Here is a 21,802-nt window from a genome sequence, read left to right as displayed (position 1 = left end):
ACAGTTGAGCTGACGAGTTGGTGCTGGGATTTGTTTTCTTAACTCCTGAGCCATCTCTCCAGCTCAATATTAGTAGTGTTCTTTAACTTGCTTCAGCAAACATAATTCTGTAATTTCTCATGTTCTTTCTTGATTTCTGTTTAGTCAAGGTGGAAGAGCACCTTCATATGGCCAGTCAGACTATGGTCAGCAAGATTCTTATGACCAGCAGTCAGGTTATGATCAGCATCAAGGCTCATATGATGAGCAGTCCAATTATCAGCAACATGATTCCTATAATCAAAACCAGCAGTCTTACCATTCACAAAGGGAAAACTACAGCCACCACACACAAGGTAAGATAATGACCTCTTTTTCATCATTCCTTCACAGAATTATCATTGGATTAAAACACCCTTAGACTTTTACTTGGTGATAAAAATTTGGCATGACTGAAAATAGATTTCTCATGGGCAACGAAACTATTACTAGGACTGGGAGATGGTAATGCTCTTCCGAAGGTCCTGAGTTCAAATCCCAGCAACCATATCATGGCGGTTCACAACCACCTGTAATGAAATCTGATGCCCTCTTCTGGTCTGAAGTCAGCTACAGCGTACTCATATATAATAAATAAATCTCGGGGAAAAAAACTATTATTAGATTTTTCTTTTTAACTTTTTGGAGATGGTCAAAAGGTTGTGTGGTGACTTTCGGTTACTGATTACATTTCTCTTAAATTGATGCTTTCTCTTAAACTGAGCAGTTGACAATGCTATTGTCGGGGTTTTTTTGGTGATGGTATACTTGATTTAGGAAAGTTAACCTATCTAGTCTTCTCTAATCTCTTGTAAGAAGAAACAGTCATTAATCTTTCTTGTTCCATAGCACTTTATATACATTACTGATACATAGGACTCAGACCACACCATGAAAGTCAGTGATTCAAGGGCAAAGTCTTTTTGTTTTGTTTTTTTTTAAATGCCTTCACTGTCTACATAGGACTTGGCTCCTAGTAGGTGGTCATGAAACATTTTTGCTGGAAAAAAATTTATTTTGATGATGCTAGGAATTGAATCCCATGATCTTTCTATGTGTAGGGTAAACATTTCACCACTGAGTTATGTTCCTAGCCATATTGATAATAGAGTAAATGAGTAAAAATCATTTCTGGATATCTTTTCGTGGTTTGAAAAGTGTGTAGTGTCTGTGGTTTTGCAGGCCTGACCTGTGCTTGAATTATTTTTAATATCTTTGAGGTGAAGGAAATAAAATTAGAATTCTGTCTTTAATTTATTAATCCAGATTTTTAGTTTTGCTTAAGTAATGTAATTCTTTTTTTTTTTTTTTTTTGGTTTTTGGGTTTCTCTGTATAGCTCTTGCTGTCTGGAACTCACTTTGTAGACCAGGCTGGCCTCGAACTCAGAAATCCGCCTGCCTCTGCCTCCCGAGTGCTGGGATTAAAGGCATATGCCACCACGCCTGGCTTGTAGATGTAATTCTTAAGCACATTGAATTCCAGAATGTTATGCGATGGCTTGCATTTTGGTGTATTTCTTTCTTTCCCTGAAGGACATTCTACGTGTCTCAGGGAGCCATTTACAGTGACACTGTTTGAAACATTTAATCAGAAATGACAATAGTTGCTGGGTATGGGGACATGCAGCATAATTCCTGTATGGGAGCTGGACAGGAGAATTGCTACCTAAGCTCAAGAATTCAAGATCAGTCTAATAATGTAGGGAGACATTTGTTGTAACAAAAAAAAAAATAATCAAAGTGACAATTTTTGTGTGTTACATTTTTCATTTTGTAGATGACCGTCGTGATGTGAGTAGGTATGGAGAAGATAATAGAGGATATGGCGGGTCACAGGGAGGAGGTAGAGGGCGTGGGGGATATGACAAGGATGGAAGAGGTCCTATGACAGGATCAAGGTAAGTATTTAGATTACATTTTCTCTCTTAGTGTTTTCCTTATTTTATTCTGCCATTTAAGAGGCTTTTAGAGATTATTGTAGAAAGAACAGAAATTAAAACTTTATTTTCTGGCTTTTTTATGTCATAAATCATTTCATAAGAGGCTATATTGATAAATACTGAAAACTGTTAAAAAAAAGGCTATATTGATACTATTTTAAATGGTGTGTGTTAATTTAAACACCTTTAAAGCTCCTTATCTTTGTTATGATTAGCTTAAATTACTTGATTGGTTTTCCTGTTGGAGCTGGACTCAAAACTCCTTTAAAAGATACCTTTGGAAATTTAGTGTCTTAACCAATACAAAGGTAAATTAATCTATATGAAAAACAAATAGTTCCCTTGGGTGGGGAAAGTATTAGATATAGACTATAGAAAGGTCAGATAGACATGTAAGAAAGCTTTAATACATGTCTCTCCTTAAACATAATTAATGAAATAATTGATATATAATATTCTATAATTTTTCTGTTTGTAGCTGTGGTATGTGAGGCTTTTAATTTCTTGTTGCTATTTTTAAAGTATTGATGTTGGTTTCATTTGTTTATGACAGGTTATAAAAGCTGATTTTAGCATAATTTAAAATAATCCGTAGTTAGTGCTTTGGTCTTGAAAATGGAATGAAAAACCAGTTGGCCAATGTTCTGAGATGAGATTCATAGATTGTAAATTTGTACACAAGCTTTAAAATAATTTATGTTTACTGAGAATTGAAAGTGTTGGTGGCCTGCTGCTGATATTTTATGATACAGCAGTAGCAGTTCAGTTCTGTGATATGAAAAACAACTAATGCACAACCATTTTAAGTGCTCCCCAAATTTGCTTATATATCTGTTTTAATATACTATATGCTTTAATATTATGGAAATGCTAAAGTTTGATAATTTTGAAAAATTTTGTAAGAGTTTAAAGGTTTTTGAAAAATTTGACATTAGTTTTTTGATTGGTAGTCATTTTACCAAGATTTGCGATATTGTACATATCTTCATTAGTTGGCATTAGTTTTTTGATTGGTAGTTAATTTACTTTACGAAGATACTGTATTTTCATTATCAAAAGAGCAGTGTGCCACCAGTAAAGTGAAATGGTACTTACTTTTTATCTAGCCTCTCCCCAACCTAAAATCCCTGAAATAACAAAAGGTAGATACTTAACTTTCTAATGAAGTTGTTTTAGATAACTGGCTGCCTGTAATCCTATAAATGTTACATGTGTCTTTTAAGTTTAATTTCTGCATAAAGGAAGTTACAATCTAATACATCATGTATTAAAACTGTGACTGTTGCTGGGTGTGGTGGTGCACATCTTTAATCCCAGAACTAAGGAGTCAGAGTCAGGTGGTCTCTGAGTTTGAGGCCATCCTGGTCTACAAAACATGTCCAGGACAGCCAGGACTATTACACAGAGAAACCCTGTCTCAAAAACAAAACAAAAAAAACCTGTGACTGACTGAATAATGGAATTCCACTTTTTAGGAGGGATTAGGTAGGGAGTCTATAAATAACATTAGTTTGTGAGTACCCATCTTAGAACCCCAGGGTTGAAAGGGTGTTATTGATTCTTCCCTAATGAGGAAAACAGCCTGGGTTCCTTTTATTTTTTTTTTAAGATTTATTTATTTTATTTATATAAGTACACTTTAGCTTTCTTCAGACACCAGAAGAAGGCATCAGATCCCATTACAGATGGCTGTGAGCCATCATATATTGCTGGGAATTGAACTCAGGACCTCTGGAAGAGCAGCCAGTGCTTTTAACCATTGAGCCATCTCTCCAGCCCCCTCCCCCCTTTTTTGAGAACAACGTAATTTCCTTGGCAATATATCTGAGTTTAATTTGTAGCTCAGATACTACTAGCTGACAAACTTCAGTTTTTTTTTTTAATTTTTAATATTTTTTATTACATATTTTCCTCAATTACATTTCCAATGCTATCCCAAAAGTCCCCCATAGCGCCCCCCACTTCCCTACCCACCCATTCCCATTCTTTTGGCCCTGGCATTCCCCTATATTGGGGCATATAAAGTTTGCAAGTCCAATGGGCCTCTCTTTCCAGTGATGGCCGACTAGGCCATCTTTCGATACATATGCAGCTAGAGACAAGAGCTCCGGGGTACTGGTTAGTTCATCATGTTGTTCCAACTATAGGGTTGCAGATCCCTTTAGCTCCTTGGGTACTTTCTCTAGCTTCTCCATTGGGAGCCCTGTGATACATCCAATAGCTGACTGTGAGCATCCACTCCTGTGTTTGCTAGGCCCAAACTCAGTTTTTATTTTTAAATCTTTTTTATGCAAAGAAACTTCTTATACAAAGAGTTTGTGCAGAAGCCTGCTATTTATTAGGTCAAAATGATGCTGATGTTTAAGTGGTGGTAAAAAAAAGAGATGGAGCGATTTTAGTCTTAACTACTTCCTTGTCTCCCATTATATTAGGTTTTTACATAAAACCTGTTTAGAAATCTGGGCAGCTATTCTTTGTATTGAGTTGTCAAGGTTTGATTGTTCTTTTGGTGAAAGGCAGATGGTGAGTGTTTTAGGCTTCAGCCTTGTCCTTGGTGCACCAAAGTAGGCATAAATGAATGTAAACAAACTTGTCTCTGTCCTTATAAAACTTTATGAATACTGAAATTAGATCTCTGTGCTGGGTGTGATGGTGCATGCCTTTAATGTCAGCACTCCAGAGGCAGGCACACCTGTGAGTTTAAGGCCAAGCCTGGTCTACACAGAGTTTCTGGACTTCTCTTTCTCTCTCTCTGGGGGTCGGGTCGGGGAGGTGGGCCCAAATAAACAAAAAATAAAAATTTCATGTACTACAATATTTTTTTAAAGATTTATTTATTTTGTTTTTGTGTGTGAGTACACTGTCGATCTCTTCGGAGAGCACCACAAGAGGGCATCAGATCACATTACAGATGATTGTGAACCACCATGTGGTTGCTGGAAATTGAACTTGGGACTTGTATCTAGAAGCACAGTCTGTGCTCTTAACCGCTGATCCATCTCTCCAGCCCCGTGCTATTACATCTTTAAGATGTACCTTTTAGCTTATCATTAGGGTATTAGCATTGTGAATTTGACTATAAATGCCCAGTTTCAAGATTGATTGATTGATTGATTTCTTTCTTTTTTTCTTTCTTTCTTTCTTTCTTTCTTTCTTTCTTTCTTTCTTTCTTTCTTTCTTTCTTTCTTTCTTTCTTTCTTTCTTCCTTCCTTCCTTCCTTCCTTCCTTCCTTCCTTCCTTTCTTCCTTTCTTTCTTTCTTTCTTTCTTTCTTTCTTTCTTTCTTTCTTAAAACACACTTGGTTTTGTGCTTAAATACCAAAATACACAGAAATTGTAGTCTTCAGCACCACTATTTGTGTTTCTAATCATCTTACTCAGGTTAAAACTTTTAACTGTGGGGTGTAGAAGGCTAGGAGGGACACAATGGTTTGAAGAGTACCTGGCGTTAAATAGATTAAAAGAGGGTCATAGTTTGAGAGTGAAGGTTGGGTATGAGTGCGGTAAAGAATGGGTTGTTCTTATTCTATGACTGGTTGGCTGGAGGAAGGCTTAATACAAAAAAAGAAACCATTGACTTAATTTGGAGAGAGATATGTGAAGTTCATAGGAACTACAGGAAATGCAATTGTTGAAAAGAATACTGAGTTTCTTACTGTCCTCTGACATTGACATCTTAGTGGGCTAGAAGCTAAGATAAAAAATGACTCAGTGCCTTTTAGTTTTAGCAATTATTACTCTCTTGTAGAATATCTCTTTTTCATTGTTTGTATATGATAGAGTTAAATGATTCAAGCTCTTAAATGTGTATTCTAAAATTCTGCAATTTTGAGTATTTTCTCCTTTTTGCAAGATAATCTAATTAGCTCTTAAAAATATGTATATGTACAGCCAGGTGTGGTGGTAGTGTCTGCCTTTAATCCCAGCACCTGGGAGGCAGAGGTAGGAGTGGAACTACATACAGAAACTGTCTCAAACAAAATATGTGTGTTTCCTGAGTTGGAGGTATGTAAAGTGATAAAGTAGAAACTATGCTTTAGCATGGTTAAAACAGTGAATTCTAGCCAGGCTGTGGTGGCACACCTTTAACTGCAGCACTCTGGAGGCAGAGGCAAGTAGGTCATTATGCGTTCAAGTCCAGCCTGATCTACAAAGTGAGTTCCAGGACAGCCAGGGCTACACAGAGAAACCCTGTCTCCAAAAAATCAAAACAGCAACAAAAGTCATAGTCTATTCCTAGTACCTGGACATGATAGAGTTGTAAATATGTTCTAGTTGTAGTGTAAAATAGCACTGTTCCATAGAAAAACAACGTGGGTCATAAATTTGAACTATGTATATAGTTTTAAATTTTCTAGTAGCCACATTGAAAACAGCCCAAGGCTATAGCTCACTTTGTGCTAGTTTCTTGCATTCAGCTCTTAGAACTGCAAAAGAAAGAGGAAACAAATAACAGTAAAAACAATTTTATTAATATACTTTAACTCAGTACATTTAACATAGTTTTTATGTAAATAGGTAAGCTATAATACTAGAACTAGAAATTTACTCATAGCCAGGCAGTGGTGGCACACTCCTTTAATCCCAGCACTTGGGAGTCAGAGGCAGGCGGATTTCTGAGTTCAAGGACAGCCAGGGCTACACAGAGAAACCCTGTCTCAAAAAAACAAAAAACAAACAAAAAAAAATTAATTCGCTCATTTTTGACATTTAGAGCTATCATTTTTGTCTACTTATATTTTAAACACTCATGCAAATACTAACTATATATTGGATAGTGTAGCTCTAGAAAGAGATTCTTGTCTTCCTGAAGTTAATTGATAAATCTTGATTCTGAAAGTCTTTTTGTCATATATATACAACATGGAGGGAAGTAAACCATCCTGTTGAAAATGATGTTCAAATTGATTGAATCATTCACATACGCCATTGTTGGTCATTTCCTCTCATTCCCAAAATGTGTGTTCTGGATTTATTAGTATAAAAACTCAAGCACAGAGCAAGGTTTTAAGGTAATCCTGCACTTTATGTGAGTTCTAGGATAAAAGATTCCAACAGAATTAGAGCTTGAGCAAAAGTTGCACTGGTCCTGGGCTCACCATATAAGGTGTTGGTGTGGTGTATGACTGCATCATCCTGTGACTACCTAGGAATTCAGTCCTTCAGTAGAGACATGTTGGGTTCTTTGTGTGTTTGTTTTAATTATCAGTTGAAAGCTGAATGTGAGCACTTGGGAGAATTGCAGTGAGTTTGAGGCCAGTTTGGGGTCCCTTGTACCAGGCCTGCTGCCCAAGTTATATATAAAATGAAAGACTGTCTACAAACAAGAAAAACACACAAGCCTCTAAAACAAAAACTCAAAGGAATAGTATGCTTAAGAAATTTTCTTTTTAGCACTCGGGAGGCAGAGGCAGGCGGATTTCTGAGTTCGAGGCCAGCCTGGTCTACAAAGTGAGTGCCAGGACAGCCAGGGCTACACAGAGAAACCCTGTCTCGAAAAACCAAAAAAAAAAAAAAAAAGAAATTTTCTTTTTTAACTTTTTATTTTTTATAACTATCTGGGTATTCATTCTTCTTGTATGTAAGTTTGTATACAATATGCATGCATTGCCCATGAAGGCCAGAAGAGGACATTGGATCCACTAGGACTGCAGTTCTAGGCTGTGGGCCCTGTGGATGATGAAAATTGAATATGAATTCTCTGGAAGAGCAAGGCAGTGCTCTTAACCATTGAGTTATCTTTCCTGCCTCCAAAATTTCCTTTATATTGAATATGTCTTTTCTAAGTATATTATGATATCACATTGAAACTTCCAGTCTACCCTAGAGTCCTCTTTTCATTGTGGTTTTGAATTTGGAAGACCTATATCTTCATATTTTTTAAGTTTCTTTATGTAGGGATACTCAGCCAATTAAGTTGAAATACCTATGTGTCTTAAATATCCCTATTATTTTACCTTAAAATGTTCTTGGGGAATTCTTTATGTGTACTTATTTGCTTCTGTGTCTGGGATTGAAAACAAATTTGCAACATTTTGACATAGTTGTTGAAATATTCTTCTGTCTTAATTTGCTAGCGAGGCCTTAATATGTAGAAGAAATGACTTTGACTTAACTGCAAGTTTGAAGGAAAGACTATCCACAAGAATATCTCCCTTACTCCTTGAAGTCTATTTCTGTAGTTAATACAGTAAATTTCCTAATAAAGGAATTGTAATATAGTTAATATAAAGCTTACTTAGGGAGTGAGAATGAGTGAGTGACATTTGAATGTACAGGTAAATATTAGGATGGTATTTCTTTTTCTTTTTTTTTTTTCCAAAGGCGGCAGTGGTACATGTCTTTTTTTTTTTCTTTTTTTAAGATTTATTTATTTATTATATGTAAGTACACTGTAACTGTCTTCAGACACTCCAGAAGAGGGCGTCAGATCTCATTACAGATGGTTGTGAGCCACCATGTGGTTGCTGGGATTTGAACTGGGGACCTTTGGAAGAGCAGTCAGTGCTCTTAACCGCTGAGCCATCTCACCAGCCCCAGGATGGTATTTCTTAGACTTAAATATATATAATGTGTTACATGGGGCTCTTACTGAAATACAAATTACCGTTTTCTGCGAAGCTGTTGGGCTATGTTTATACTTATACTTACCTTTTGAATAGTAAAGGGATAGGACTGAGTTTTGTAAAAAAGGAAACTCAGCCTTAATGTTATATATCCTTTTAGAGGATGCATCTTTTAAAAAATACTTTTACTTATGTGTATTTATTTTGTTTGTAACTATTTGCCATGTGGTGGTGCCCACAGACAGAATAGGGTATTGGATCCTTTGGAGCTAGAATTATAGGCAGTTTTATTGTAACCACTGAGCATGGGTGCTGGGAAACTGAACTTGGATCTTCTGAACAAGCAGCAAGATAACCATTGAGTCATCTCTCTCTCTCTCTTTTTTTTTCCCCTTTTAAATAGTTCAGCCAGGTCACATAGTAGTCCTCGCCTTTAATCCCAGCACTTGGGAGGCAGAGGCAGGTGGATTTCTGAGTTCGAGGCCAGCCTGGTCTACAAAGTAAGTTCCAGGACAGCCAGAGCTACACAGAGAAATCCTGTCTAGAAAAAAACCGGAAAAAAAAAAAAGTCTCCCTTACATACAACACTGTATATTTTTCTTTTATTGTGGGCCAGATCAACTGTTTTGTTGACAACAAAGCAATTAGGGTATAACACCCCCCCCCCACACACACACACACAGGGTTTCTTTGTGTAGCCCTAGCTGTCCTGGAACTCACTCTGTAGACCAGGCAGACCTTGAACTCAGAAATCCACCTGCCTCTGATTCCAAGGTGCTAGGATTAAAGGCGTGCGCCACCCCTGTCCAGCCAGGGTGTATCTTATGAACACATTGCTTCTAGATTCCTTGTAAAAAACCTTTCTTCCTCTTAAACACTTTAACCTCCTAAAATGGGTGTGATGACACATGCCTGTAGTCCCAGTGCTGGGAAGAGGAGACGTGAGGATCCTAGGGGCTCAGTAGCCGGGCTCATTCATGAGCTTTAGGTTCAGTGGGCCTCAAGAAATTAAAAGAGAAGGTCGAAAATAGCAGAAGACTTCTGATAAATCTGGCCTCCACCTGCAGGAGTAGCTGCATATATATACACTCATACCCATGCATGCACCATATATAAGGAAAAAATTTTAAGAAATGTGGGCTTGATATTTTAATTCTTGTCTGTCACTGGGGTTCTAAGGTTCATTTTTGAAGGAACCTTGGTTTCCAATACAATGTTCAAGGGGCTTGGAAGATAGACCATTTAAACAAGCATGAGACCCCAGTACTGAAAAAGAAGGGGAACTTTTTATTTTCAACAATTTAACCTCTGCTTGTTTATGACAAATGTACTTTAGAGGAGGAAGTAAAAGCGTTGTTGTAAACTTTATTTGGGGGTTTCTACCCTACCTTAACCATTTAGTTCCAAATAAAACAGACACAAAACCTTTATGTTTATAATAAGCCTTAAAGCATTAGAACTGGGCAGATATCAACCCTCTGTGCTCTTTTGTCTACTTTCCTGTCAGTAACATCTCCCCCGCTGTGTCCCCACATACCATTTGCCATGTTACACCTGGGCCACTCCTACTGCCAACAGGTGGGCCTTCATGGCTATGCAGCTCAAGTTATACTTACCCCATGGTGCCTTCTGCCTTCTTCCTGCTCACTCCTAGTGGACTCTGTCTCAGAGGAACCTAAGCCTACTACTACCTCTTTTCTACACTGCTACAGGCTGTAAGCATCATTATTCACAAAGTAATTTTGAGGAGCAAGATTTGCATAACAAAAGCTGGTATTCTTGAGAATTCACTTGTGTTGAGGCAATGACCTTGGGATACAGAATTTAGCAGTGTCTTACATAGCAAAAGGCCAACCTCAACACAAAAGGATCAGGCACTCAAGTTCATCTTTATCTAAGATAGCAAATTCAGGACCATCATTACCCTGTCTCAAGAAATTAAAACCAAAATAGTAATGAGTAGCTTCTCTTTCTTAAAGAGGTAGCAGTGATAGACCTGTCAGTTAAAGTATTGGGAAGGTTTAGGTACTGTGCTAAAACAGTAATTTTAAATACAAAGTTGTACTTATGAAGGACTTCAGTTTAGTATTGTCTACATAGCCTTGAATGAGCCTTATTCTCCTGCTAGAAAGAAGGGTTTTCTGGGACTTATACAATTTAAAAGCAAATTAAAACACTTGTGTCTGTACCTAAGTTGATTGCAAAGCAAAATGTTTTTATAATGTTTGTAGCGTAATTAAAAAGAGAAAGCTTTCTCATTTAGTTAGTTTTAATTGGACAATTCAGAAAAGCCATCTAGAGTTGGGTAGTCACAGAGCAGAGGTTTGTAAGCAGATAATAAATAGGTTAGCGGCTAGGATCGTGATACATGAGCAGCAACTCAGAGATAATCTGAAAACTGTTAGTTCCTTATTAGCACTTGTGTTATAGAAGGCATTTCACTCAAGAGAATTTGGGGTTTAGTTAGTTTGATAGTTTGTTTGGTTGGTTGGTTTTTTAATTATTTGATTAGTATGAGCTGCTTAGATTTGTTACATAAAACCTTATGTGTACAAGGATCATTGACTTAACTGATAATATAAATTTGCCAAATAAAGTTATTCTGTGGCTTTGCATCTTTCACATATTTTGTTGGTTTGGTATTTAGACCATTTGGCAGCTTGAACCTCTGCTGTGATAGGAAAAGATCTCATATTAAAGTGGATCATGGAGAGAAGTTTTGAGTTTAGCTTTTTTTATCAGTCTTCTTAAGTTTAAAGTTTTAAGACTATCTTTATTCAGACTCATTTTTTAAAAAAAATTTATCCCATTAAAAATTAATAAAATCCATTATTTAATATCACAGCAGAATCTGTCTTCAAGTTTTTACCTTCTCTGTTCTGCTATCAAAGTCTAACTTTGCTTTTTATTCCTCTAGTCTTAGTTTTTTCTTTATTATATTTAAAAATAGTCCTAGTACTCTAATTTCACATTTTTCATGCTGTGCCTGCAGCTTTAAGTTATGGTTTGAGTAGTAATCTTTTGGCTTGGGTTGGGAAGATACATTTTTTTTTAACATGAAAAGTATATTAGATGTGTTATAAATGTGAGAAGACAGCTTGTGGAAATCAATCCTTGGGAAAGCACTTAGATTGAATTATTGAACTCTGAAATGGATTTACTGGAAAGTTAGTGGTGCTACTATTTTCCTAGGCACTCTACTTGTGACAGTTAAGTGTAGATTGAGCCCAGGGCTCAGCACATTAGAGACTTAAGGAAGAAATCATTTCTTCAATTTTTCCTCTGCAGTGGTGGTGACCGCGGTGGCTTCAAAAATTTTGGTGGTAAGTGCTGAGTATCCCAAAATGTTTCAGTGGAAATGCTATATAAATCTAAAAGCCACCAATATCCCGCAGATGCAGTCTAAGCCCTTCTTACTCTGTCGAGGCTCGTGTGTCGTGTGCATTACAAAGTACTCTCTGTATACACTCTTATATCAAAGTACATATTAAAAGCCAAATCTGATCTGAAGTAGTCCAATGCGTTCTCTACACAGTGTATTGCATGAAAGAGTCTGTGACCAATGAATGAGGACTTCACTGGGTTTTGACAATAGGGTTTTTTTTTCCTTTTATAAAGGTAGCTGACGTGGTGTTTTAAATTATTAGGGGTTTCCAATCAGCCTTACAGCAGTGCTTGACAGAAGTGATACTAGAATAATAACAAAAGTGGGTGCTGTCTTGGACAAGGCTAAAGAGATGTTGGCATTCGTCTTGATTTCCTACACTTTAAATAGTAAACATTTATGTAATTAATTTTAAACCTGTGATGGTTGACTTTCAAGGATATGAAGTACTGACTTTACATGCTTTGGTTATTACCGTTTCCTTTTTAATTTTAAATAAGTTGTCTTAGACAGCCTTTCCTTTTCTTCTCCCATAGGTCACAGGGATTATGGACCCAGACCAGATGCTGGTAAGATTCTTTCTTGATAGTTTGGTTTTCTACCTCTGGAAGAGGAATTAATGTGTTTGGAGGGAGGTTTAATTTAATTTAATGGTGCTGCCAGATCTGGGGAATTTGACATAAAATAATTCAGTGGTCGGATTAGAAAGCTTGCTAGAGAAACTGCTATGTTTGTGCTTTGTTGTTTGAAGAAACATTCAGATTTTTACTGCTAATAAGCATTAATGCAGTCTAAAGAGAAATTTGTTATCTTAGCAATGTAGAGGTAAAAAAACTGTTTAAATCTTTCATTGAATTGGTAGTTTTAGTGGGCATAAGAAAGTTGTTCATGTACAAGGGAATTGTCTTTCTCTGGGTAGAAGTCACTAATTTTATGTGGCTTTTCATTTTTAGATGAATTAAAGGCTATAGACTTGCTTTTGGAGCCTTTTGAAAGTTAGGATTTAGAGGTTAAAATCTATTTGAGTAAAAATATTTAATATATATTGAAATCAGAACTTTTGTTTTTATTAAGATGCCAAAGTATTCTATATGGATGGCAATTTCTGAATTATCCCTTGATGGACTGAATTTTTATACAACTTTCTTACTTTGTTGTACTAATCCAAAAGTGTGCGTGTAAGGTAAGGTGTGTGTACCAGGTGCTCTTACCTTCTGATATATACAAGGCTTTTTGCAGTGAATGGGAAACCAGCAACTCTGCTTGGCTGGCTGGCTTGAGTGTCAAGTGTCCAATTTGGGGGAATTGTATACTAGAAAGCCTTTTAAAAGTATTGATTTGTCAGACGTATGACTATAAAATTGAAAGTTCTTCAGAGAAAGGTATGCTAATTAACTTTCTTCATCTCTTCATGAGCTTTAGTCCTGGATCTGAAGAGTGATATTTTTAACATCGCCCTTTATTGGCCTATATGTATTTCAGAGTAACCTGCACTTTACCTGTAGTTTTGTTGTAAGAATTGATCTTCCATATAACTACTGTGAATACTTTGCATGTTTATATAAGGCTATATGTTGGTCCTTATATTTGGTGCTTAGAAGCAGTCCGTTACTAGTCAATAAATTGTTTTTGATTACAGAACAGGATGTAGTAATTTAAGGGATATGTTTATGAAATTGACCATAACTTTTCCTCCTTAGATTCAGAGTCTGATAATTCAGATAACAACACAATCTTTGTGCAAGGACTTGGGGAGGGAGTGTCTACAGATCAAGTGGGAGAGTTCTTTAAGCAAATAGGAATTATCAAGGTAAGTCATAATTGTTAATATTCATATAAGATACATACATTGCATTGTAAGTCTGTATACCCTAGTAAGCATTATCTAAATTCTTTAATGCGTAAGTACAAAGTGTGTAGGCCTTTGCTAAGTGTCTTGTTTAGCTTTCTATTGCTGTTATAGACTATTGTGGCCAAAAGAAGCTTGAGGAGGAAAGGGTTTCTTTTATTTGGCTTATTTTAGTCGTTGAAGGAAGTCAGGGCATAACTGAAGCAGAGACCATGGAGGAACACTCTGACTTGCTTGTTCCTCGTGGTTTGCTCAGCCTGCTTTCTCAGACCATGCAGGATCATCTCTTCAGAGGTGGCACCACGTCAGTCATCAGCCAATCTGGTGGAAGCATTTTCTCAATTGCTGTCCTCTTTCCAGATGATTTTAGCTAAAGTCAAGTTTACAAAAAAACTGAGGAGCATACTAAGTATTTAAAGTACATGAAAGTTTTATTTCTTGCTCATGTTTATCCTTGTTCCTGTGCTTAAGCTTTATTCTTGGATTCTGAAATGCAAATATATGTAAACTAAAGTTATTACTAACAACTTCTTACGCTTAATGTCTGCACTGCATTATTCCACTATCTTGTGATTGTTCTGTTGTTGTTCATTTAATTTCATGCATGTACTTCCTATCTTTAACTGAAAAGCAGCCTGTAGAGCAGGGCTAAGGAAACAGTGGTCGGTCGGTGTTACTGTGTTCACTGGTCCTTGTTTTGGTATTTGTGAAATTACTTTTTTTTTCTTTATTGGCGAATTCCTGGGTTTTTTGTTTGCTTGCTTTTTTTTTTTTTTGTTTTTGTTTTTTTTTGTTTTTTTTTTTTTAATTTATACCTGAACCACACACAAGTTGAGAGCTTTTCTTTGTTTTGAGATTAGGGGCTCCCACTGTGCCTGGGTTAGCCTCAAACTCAAAATCTTGCTGCCTTAGCCTCCTGAGTGCTGGGATTAGAGGGATAAGACACCATGGGGCTGGCCACATATTTTTAATAAAGTAGAACTGTCTTCTACATTCATCCCAGCCAAAGCCCAATGGCTATCTTAATAATAATGCATTGATTTTTATTGAAAGATTCTTCCTAGCCTTTAAATGTTTTACAAAATACGTATTTTTTTTAACATTATCTACATTTGGTTTTTATGGGTTTAACTAAATTACACATAAATAGCATGCCATTTTTTAGGATTTTTGTTTTTTGGGTCATTGTTAACTGTTTTTGGTGGCTCTGGAGGTTGAATCCAGACCTTCAAATATGCTAGCTCTTAATAGATTTAAAAAAAAAAAAGTTCTGGCTATCCTGGAACTCACTATGTAAGACCAAGCTGGCCTCAGAATATTTAAGATGAACCTTACTTTTGCCTCCAGAGTACTGGGGTTAAAGGCATGTTCCATTACTGCTGACTCCTGACAGAATTTTTATAGTTTGTTTTTCTCATGTTTTTCTCTTACTTCAGTATGTAAAGTTTTCAATATATCCACACCTATAGGTAATTTCATTTTTATATTAAATATATACTGTTGGTAATATGGATGTATGGATCCCTTTAAAAAAAAAGCTTTACCTGGCGGGATAGGTGGCTCCACTGTAGAGAGCATGTACTGTTTCAGAGGATCTGAGTTCAGTTTTCAGTTCCCATGTTGGGCTGTTTACCACCGGCCTGTTTACCAGCTACAGGGAATCTGACGGTTCTGGTTTTCTAAGGGGACTTGAACTCACGTGCACACCATATACATACATACATACATATATGCAAATAATTAAAAATAATAACTTTTTGAAAAAATTTTTACCTGAATAATGCATGGTTACTTATTCCTGAAATGCAACATCAATTTGGTCTTTTTTTTTTTTTTTAGACTAACAAAAAGACTGGAAAACCAATGATAAATCTTTACACAGACAAAGACACAGGAAAGCCAAAAGGGGAAGCAACAGTGTCATTTGATGACCCTCCATCAGCTAAGGCAGCCATTGATTGGTTTGATGGTATGCTCCATTCCTATATTTAAATTCATGTATGTGTTTGGGTGTTTTGCCTTCATGTATGTCTATGCATGATTTGTGCAGCTGGTGCCTTTGGAGGCCAGGAGAGGATATCACATCCCCTGGAAATGGAGGCATAGGTGGTTGTGAGCTGTCATGTAGGTGTTGGGAATCAAACTTGGCTCCTAGAAAATAACCCAGTGCTCCTAACAGCTAGCTATCTTTCTAGCTCTTTTTGTACACTTTGAAGAAATGTTTTCTAGCCTGGAAGGCAAAACATATTCTGAGGGGTAGTGGTTATTTTCCTGTTTAATAGTGGCCAAGAATACAACAAGCTTGTGCTTCTATGTAGATATAAAATGAAGTATATCTTTGTTTGTGTTTCCTTTATCTTACTTGTACATAATTCTAACCCTGATAAAGGTATAGAAAGTTGGCTTGGTTAACATCTGCCAGCTAGGAATCTTGTTCAAAACATGCTGCAACCTTCCAAAAACAGTGTTACCAGATGAGGACCAAGTATTGAAGCATGATCTTGTTTGGGACAATTTTACAACTAAATCTGAATCCCAGCCTTGCTTACCCCTCCCCCTTTGTTTATTCTAAACTATAAACACACTGGGAAGCCCATATGTATGTATAAACATATGTATGGAGGTATCTAAATATCTCTATATATTTATATATAGAGATATCTATATATATATTTGCATTAGGCCTTGGGTTCAGTCCTCAAGACTAGAAAACAAACTTTTATCTACACTTAATTATTTTTTTCAAAAGATTTATTTATTTTTTTATTTATTTAATTTTATGTATATGAGTACACTGTAGCTGTACAGATGTGTACAGATGATTGTGAGCTTTTTGTGGTTGTTGGGAATTGTATTTAGGACCTCTGCTCACTCATGTCAACTCCACTCCATCAGTTTCTGCTTGCTCTGACTCAAAGAACACTGTAGCTGACTTCAGATGCACCAGAAGAGAGCATCAGATCTCGTTACAGATGGTTGTGAGCCACCATGTGGTTGCTGGGATTTGAGCTCGGGACCTTTGGAAGAGCAGTCAGTGCTCTTAACCACTGAGCCATCTCGCTGCCCTTTATCTACACTAATATTAGATGTTTTCTTCTTTGTCTTTAAACTTAGTAAGAAATAACTATCTCCCCATGGAAGGTCTGTTCTGTTGTGTAGGTTATGGGTTATAGTTAGCATTGTTTAACTGTTTGGAATGCAAAGCACTAGTATGTTTAAATACTACGGGGATGTGTTCATTATTCTTCTGAAAGTAAAAAGAGCCAAAGACAGTAATGGTTTTGTTGGGAGGTAGAGGTACAGAGTGTCATTGTAGCATTCATTTAAAACCCTCTCCTCTTCCCTTCCCTTTTTGGTGAAAAGGTCTTAGTGTTTAGCTGAAGCTGGGGCCTCAAAATCTCAGTGATCCTCTTACCTCTCAGCCTTTTGAGTGTTGAGGTTATAGGTGTGCACCACTTTGCTCTGCCTCAAAACTGTTTTTTTTCTTCTTAGGAAAAGAATTCCATGGAAACATAATTAAAGTGTCATTTGCCACTAGAAGGCCTGAATTTATGAGAGGTGGTGGAAGTGGAGGTGGACGCCGAGGTAGGATATTTACATTGATCCCCAGCACTATGTAAAGAAATAAAAAGGCCCAAATGCTACAGAGTTTGAATAAGTCTGTGTTTTGTCCTTGCTTACATATAATTGCTTAAAAATATTACGTATTTTATGTATGAGCGTTCTGCGTGCACACCTGCATACCAGAAGAGGGCATCAGATCCCATTATAGATTCTGTTCTGTTATCCTGTGTGGTTGCTAGGAATTGAACTCAGGACCTCTTGAACAGCCAATGCTCTTAACTGCTGAGCCATCTCTCCAGCCCCATAAATCTTACTTTATTTTCTGTTTTTTCATGACAGAGTTTCTCTGTATAGTCCTGGCTATCCTGGAACTTGCTCTGTAGATTAGTGTGGCCTCAACTCAGAGATTACCACTCCCCATACCCCCCAAACACACACAGAGAAGTGCTGGCATTAATGGTGTATGCCATCACCAGCTACTACCTACCCTTTGTTCCCTAGGTTTATTTACCTTTCATCTTTTTTTGTAAATATATTTATTTAATGTGCATGAATGTTTTGCTTGTATGTATATACTGTATGAATGCCTGGTGCCCAAGGATGCCTGAAGGGGCTGTTGGATCCTCTAGAACTGGAGTTACAGATGGTTGTAAGCCACCAAATGGGTGCTGGGAATTAAACCCTGGTCTTCTGCAAGAGCAGCTTGTGCTTTTAACCACTGAGGCATCTCTCCAAATGGTCCTACATTTCATCTTAAAATGAGAATGTTCCAGTAGCTAAGCAAGTGGTAGGAGAGGTTATAGAAATGACTTTGTAGTGCTCTTACAGCAGTGGTAAAGGAGCTCTGAATCATTTGTTTAAATAAAGCCTACTTAGGTAGTTGGTCTAACTTTTTAACAGCATTTATTTGTGTGAGCACATGCATGCCATGGTGTGTATGTGGGGTTCAGAGCACAACTTTGCTAAGTTAATTGCTCTTTCCACTGGGTGGGTGCCAGGCATCACAGTCAGTTTGTAAGACTTAGAACAAGTTCTATGCTTGCTGAGTTGTCTTACTGCCAGAGCTGACCCAATTTTTAAGATCCCCATTGTAGCTTCTTGATTTTGTAAAAAAATTGGTCCATTTCCTCAAGTTTGGAATTTACCTTACTACTTAGACTTAATTTTTATAACCGAGATTCTCAAACTGTATAGAATATTATAAAAAGCAGGCTGATATATTGTAATACATATGAAGTCCATTAATGTTTGCTATATTTCTTAAGTGAAATCAAGAATGACAGTCTTGTTATAGCAGGAATTAATTTGGAAGGAGTCTGTCTAGGTATTAAACGGCACTTTAATTTTTCATCTGATGCTCTTAAATATCAATAGTGTCTACTGCTGGTTTTTCACTTCTACCTTATCCCTTTCCTCCCTGCTAGGCCGTGGAGGATATAGAGGCCGTGGAGGTTTTCAGGGGCGAGGTGGAGACCCCAAGAATGGGGACTGGGTTTGCCCTAATCCGTAAGTATGCTGTTTACTTTGGTGGGTGAAGAGATGGTTGGAGGGTATAAGGAAGGATTCTGGGTTTATTGGAGACTTAGGAACATTTTATTTTCTTCAGGTCATGTGGAAATATGAACTTTGCTCGAAGAAACTCCTGTAATCAGTGCAATGAGCCTAGACCAGAGGACTCACGTCCCTCAGGGGGAGGTAGGCCAGCTCTTTATCTTGTTAGTCCTTTCGTTGCTTGTATAATGTGCTTGTCTTCTAACTAGCCTTGGGGAGGCTTTGCATTATTAATGCTGGCCTTATTGGTTTGTAATTTTATTTTGCAGATTTCCGGGGGAGAGGCTACGGTGGAGAAAGGGGCTACAGAGGTCGTGGGGGCAGAGGTGGAGACCGAGGTGGCTATGGTGGAGACAGAAGTGGGGGAGGTTATGGTGGAGACAGGAGTGGTGGTAGCTATGGTGGAGACAGAAGTGGGGGTGGTTATGGTGGAGACAGGAGTGGGGGTGGCTATGGCGGGGAGAGAGGAGGTAGCTATGGAGGAGACAGAGGTGGTTATGGTGGGGACCGAGGAGGCAGCTATGGAGGAGACCGAGGTGGCTATGGAGGAGACCGAGGTGGCTATGGAGGTGATCGAGGAGGCTATGGAGGTGATCGAGGTGGATATGGAGGAGACCGCAGCCGGGGGGCATATGGAGGAGACCGTGGTGGTGGTGGTGGTGGTGGCAGTGGAGGCTACGGTGGAGACAGAAGTGGAGGCTATGGTGGAGACCGAAGTGGTGGCTATGGAGGAGACAGAAGTGGGGGTTATGGAGGCGACAGAGGTGGCTATGGAGGAGACCGAGGTGGCTATGGAGGCAAAATGGGAGGAAGGTGAGTATTCAGATACATTTGTGAACCTTTTTGCCTCAATCTCTATTTTTTTTTTAAGACTTATATTTATATGAGTATGCTGTAGCTGTCTTCAGACACACCAGAAGAGGGCATTAGATCCCATTACAGATGGCTGTAGCCACCATGTGGCTGCTGGGAGTTGAACTAAGGACCTGGAAGAACAGTTATTGCTCTTAATTGCTGAGTTCTCTCCAGCCTCAGCCCCACTACTTTGTAGGCAACCATTTTTGACTCTTTTTTTTTTTTTTCTTTTTTAATCCCATTAACATCTTTCAGGAAGATTTGTAGTTGCTTATTTCCAAGTTTTTCTTTTATTTTGCAAATTAATAAATTTTTATATTTGTTACTTTCTACTTGTGGCTATAGAAAATTGGGATTGAGAGATAACTTGACAGTGTTTAAATTACAAGTTCTTGGAGGATTTTCAAACCCTGCATTTGTTCTTTATACAAGTTGCTCTATTTCCTGGAGGTAGTGAAAGCTAGTGAGGATTATAGTATTTACATATTGGAGTGGCTTCTGTTCCACATCTTAACGAGACCTTGGGCAAGTTATATAACCCTTTAAAGCATTAATAGTCTCTTCTGAACAATGGAGCAAATAATACCCAATATGTAGAATTTGATGAGATTGTAATAGTGGTTTGCCCATAGAAAGCAGTGTATAATTGTTTGGTATTAGTAATAGCTTCATCACCATGTACTAAACTTATATGTTGCAAGTACTGTACAGTAGTATCTATACAAGTTTAGTTATGGTTCCTTTGTTGGTCTCTATAACAGTAACTTTTCTGAGATTATATACATAGTAATTGACAGATAAAGAATTTATACATGAAATGTAAATTTTAAATTTGTTTATTCTACTATGCCAAGGTTCTGTCTGGACAGTAGACTTGGCATAGTACTTGCAAGTATTTACAGTGTTCTTGTAGTCCTTGGTTTAGGTGGAAAATAACTATAGTGATGGGTAGCAAAGCCTCTTAGAAACTTTGTAAGTCTTAAAGCTGGTGAATTAGATTTATTTTATTTTTTATTTTTTTATTATTTTGTTTTTTTCGAGACAGGGTTTCACTGTATAGCCCTGGCTGTCCTGGAACTCACTTTGTAGACCAGGCTGGCCTCGAACTCAGAAATCCACCTGCCTCTGCCTCCCGAGTGCTGGGATTAAAGGCGTGCGCCACCACACCCGGCGAATTAGATTTATTAAGAATATTTTTTTGAGTTTAAAGCCTGCCTGGTCTACATAGTGAGTTCTGGGACCAGCTGGGGCTGTATAGAGACCCTGTCCCAAAAGAATAGTACTTTATTGGGATACAGAAATAAGATGTCACCTTTTATAGAAAATATCTAGCTGGTACAGGTTATCAGCAGTCTTAGGAAATGTACCATGTTCCCTTGTTAAAATCCTAGAACTTACTTTGGTTCTTTTTTTTTTTTTTCATCCCTAGAAACGACTACAGAAATGATCAGCGCAACCGACCGTACTGATGACTGTTTCAGATACTCCTTTGTCTCTGACATGATCCGTAGGGAATTGTCAGAGTGTGCCTGCTGCTTTCCTCATGGCCTCTTGGGTAGTGAAATTGACATTTGGGTTTTTATTTGGGTGGGAGGGCTGGGAGCAGTTTTCCTTTTAGAAATGCCCATTAAAAAAAATCCCCTTTTAGTTTCCCACCTTCTCTTTCCCAACCCTTAAAGCTAAGTGCGTTGTAAAATATTGCCAAAATGGAAAGTGTTTTGTAATACTGCAATAAAAGCTGCTTGTTTTTTGTGGACATTGAGTGCATTATTTGTCACACTTAGGACTCAGTTACAGCTAACAAACCCTACAGAATTAGAACATTAATATTAACCTAGGTAAATTTAAATGTTATTTCTAGCTGTTCTTTATTGAGCTCCTATGACTGAGAGCTTGGTGGGTATAAAGAGTCAGTTCTAGGAATGTCTGTTTAGACTTATTGTATCGCCACGCTATCAGATTTCTATTTCCAGTCCTGGCTGGTGCCCTTCAAGCCTCCCTACTCCTAAATCCTTAACCTTTCCACTTAGATGAAAAATAGGTGCATAAAAATCTTAACATGTACTGAATAGAACA

General features: G+C 37.5%; 1 protein-coding gene across 1 annotated transcript in view; it reads left to right on the top strand.

The window, feature by feature from the left end:
* Taf15 (TATA-box binding protein associated factor 15) overlaps positions 1-21,482 on the top strand; it is a 34,817-nt gene extending 13,335 nt beyond the window's left edge. Inside the window, exons 6-16 of the mRNA XM_021177614.3 lie at positions 145-335; positions 1,796-1,916; positions 11,811-11,845; positions 12,444-12,476; positions 13,608-13,717; positions 15,596-15,725; positions 17,249-17,341; positions 18,745-18,826; positions 18,927-19,015; positions 19,141-19,684; positions 21,156-21,482. Of these exons, the coding sequence (XP_021033273.2) occupies positions 145-335; positions 1,796-1,916; positions 11,811-11,845; positions 12,444-12,476; positions 13,608-13,717; positions 15,596-15,725; positions 17,249-17,341; positions 18,745-18,826; positions 18,927-19,015; positions 19,141-19,684; positions 21,156-21,195 (1,468 nt within the window). The 3' untranslated portion in view covers positions 21,196-21,482. The remainder of the gene's footprint in view (positions 1-144; positions 336-1,795; positions 1,917-11,810; positions 11,846-12,443; positions 12,477-13,607; positions 13,718-15,595; positions 15,726-17,248; positions 17,342-18,744; positions 18,827-18,926; positions 19,016-19,140; positions 19,685-21,155) is intronic.
* The last annotated feature ends 320 nt before the right edge of the window (positions 21,483-21,802 follow it).

Source organism: Mus caroli, unplaced genomic scaffold, assembly GCF_978045245.1.
Source record: "Mus caroli unplaced genomic scaffold, Mus_caroli_1 scaffold_13, whole genome shotgun sequence".
Lineage (NCBI taxonomy): Eukaryota > Metazoa > Chordata > Mammalia > Rodentia > Muridae > Mus > Mus caroli.
The sequence above is the reverse complement of the archived record's forward strand: the minus strand, read 5'-3'. Positions and strand labels throughout refer to the sequence as shown.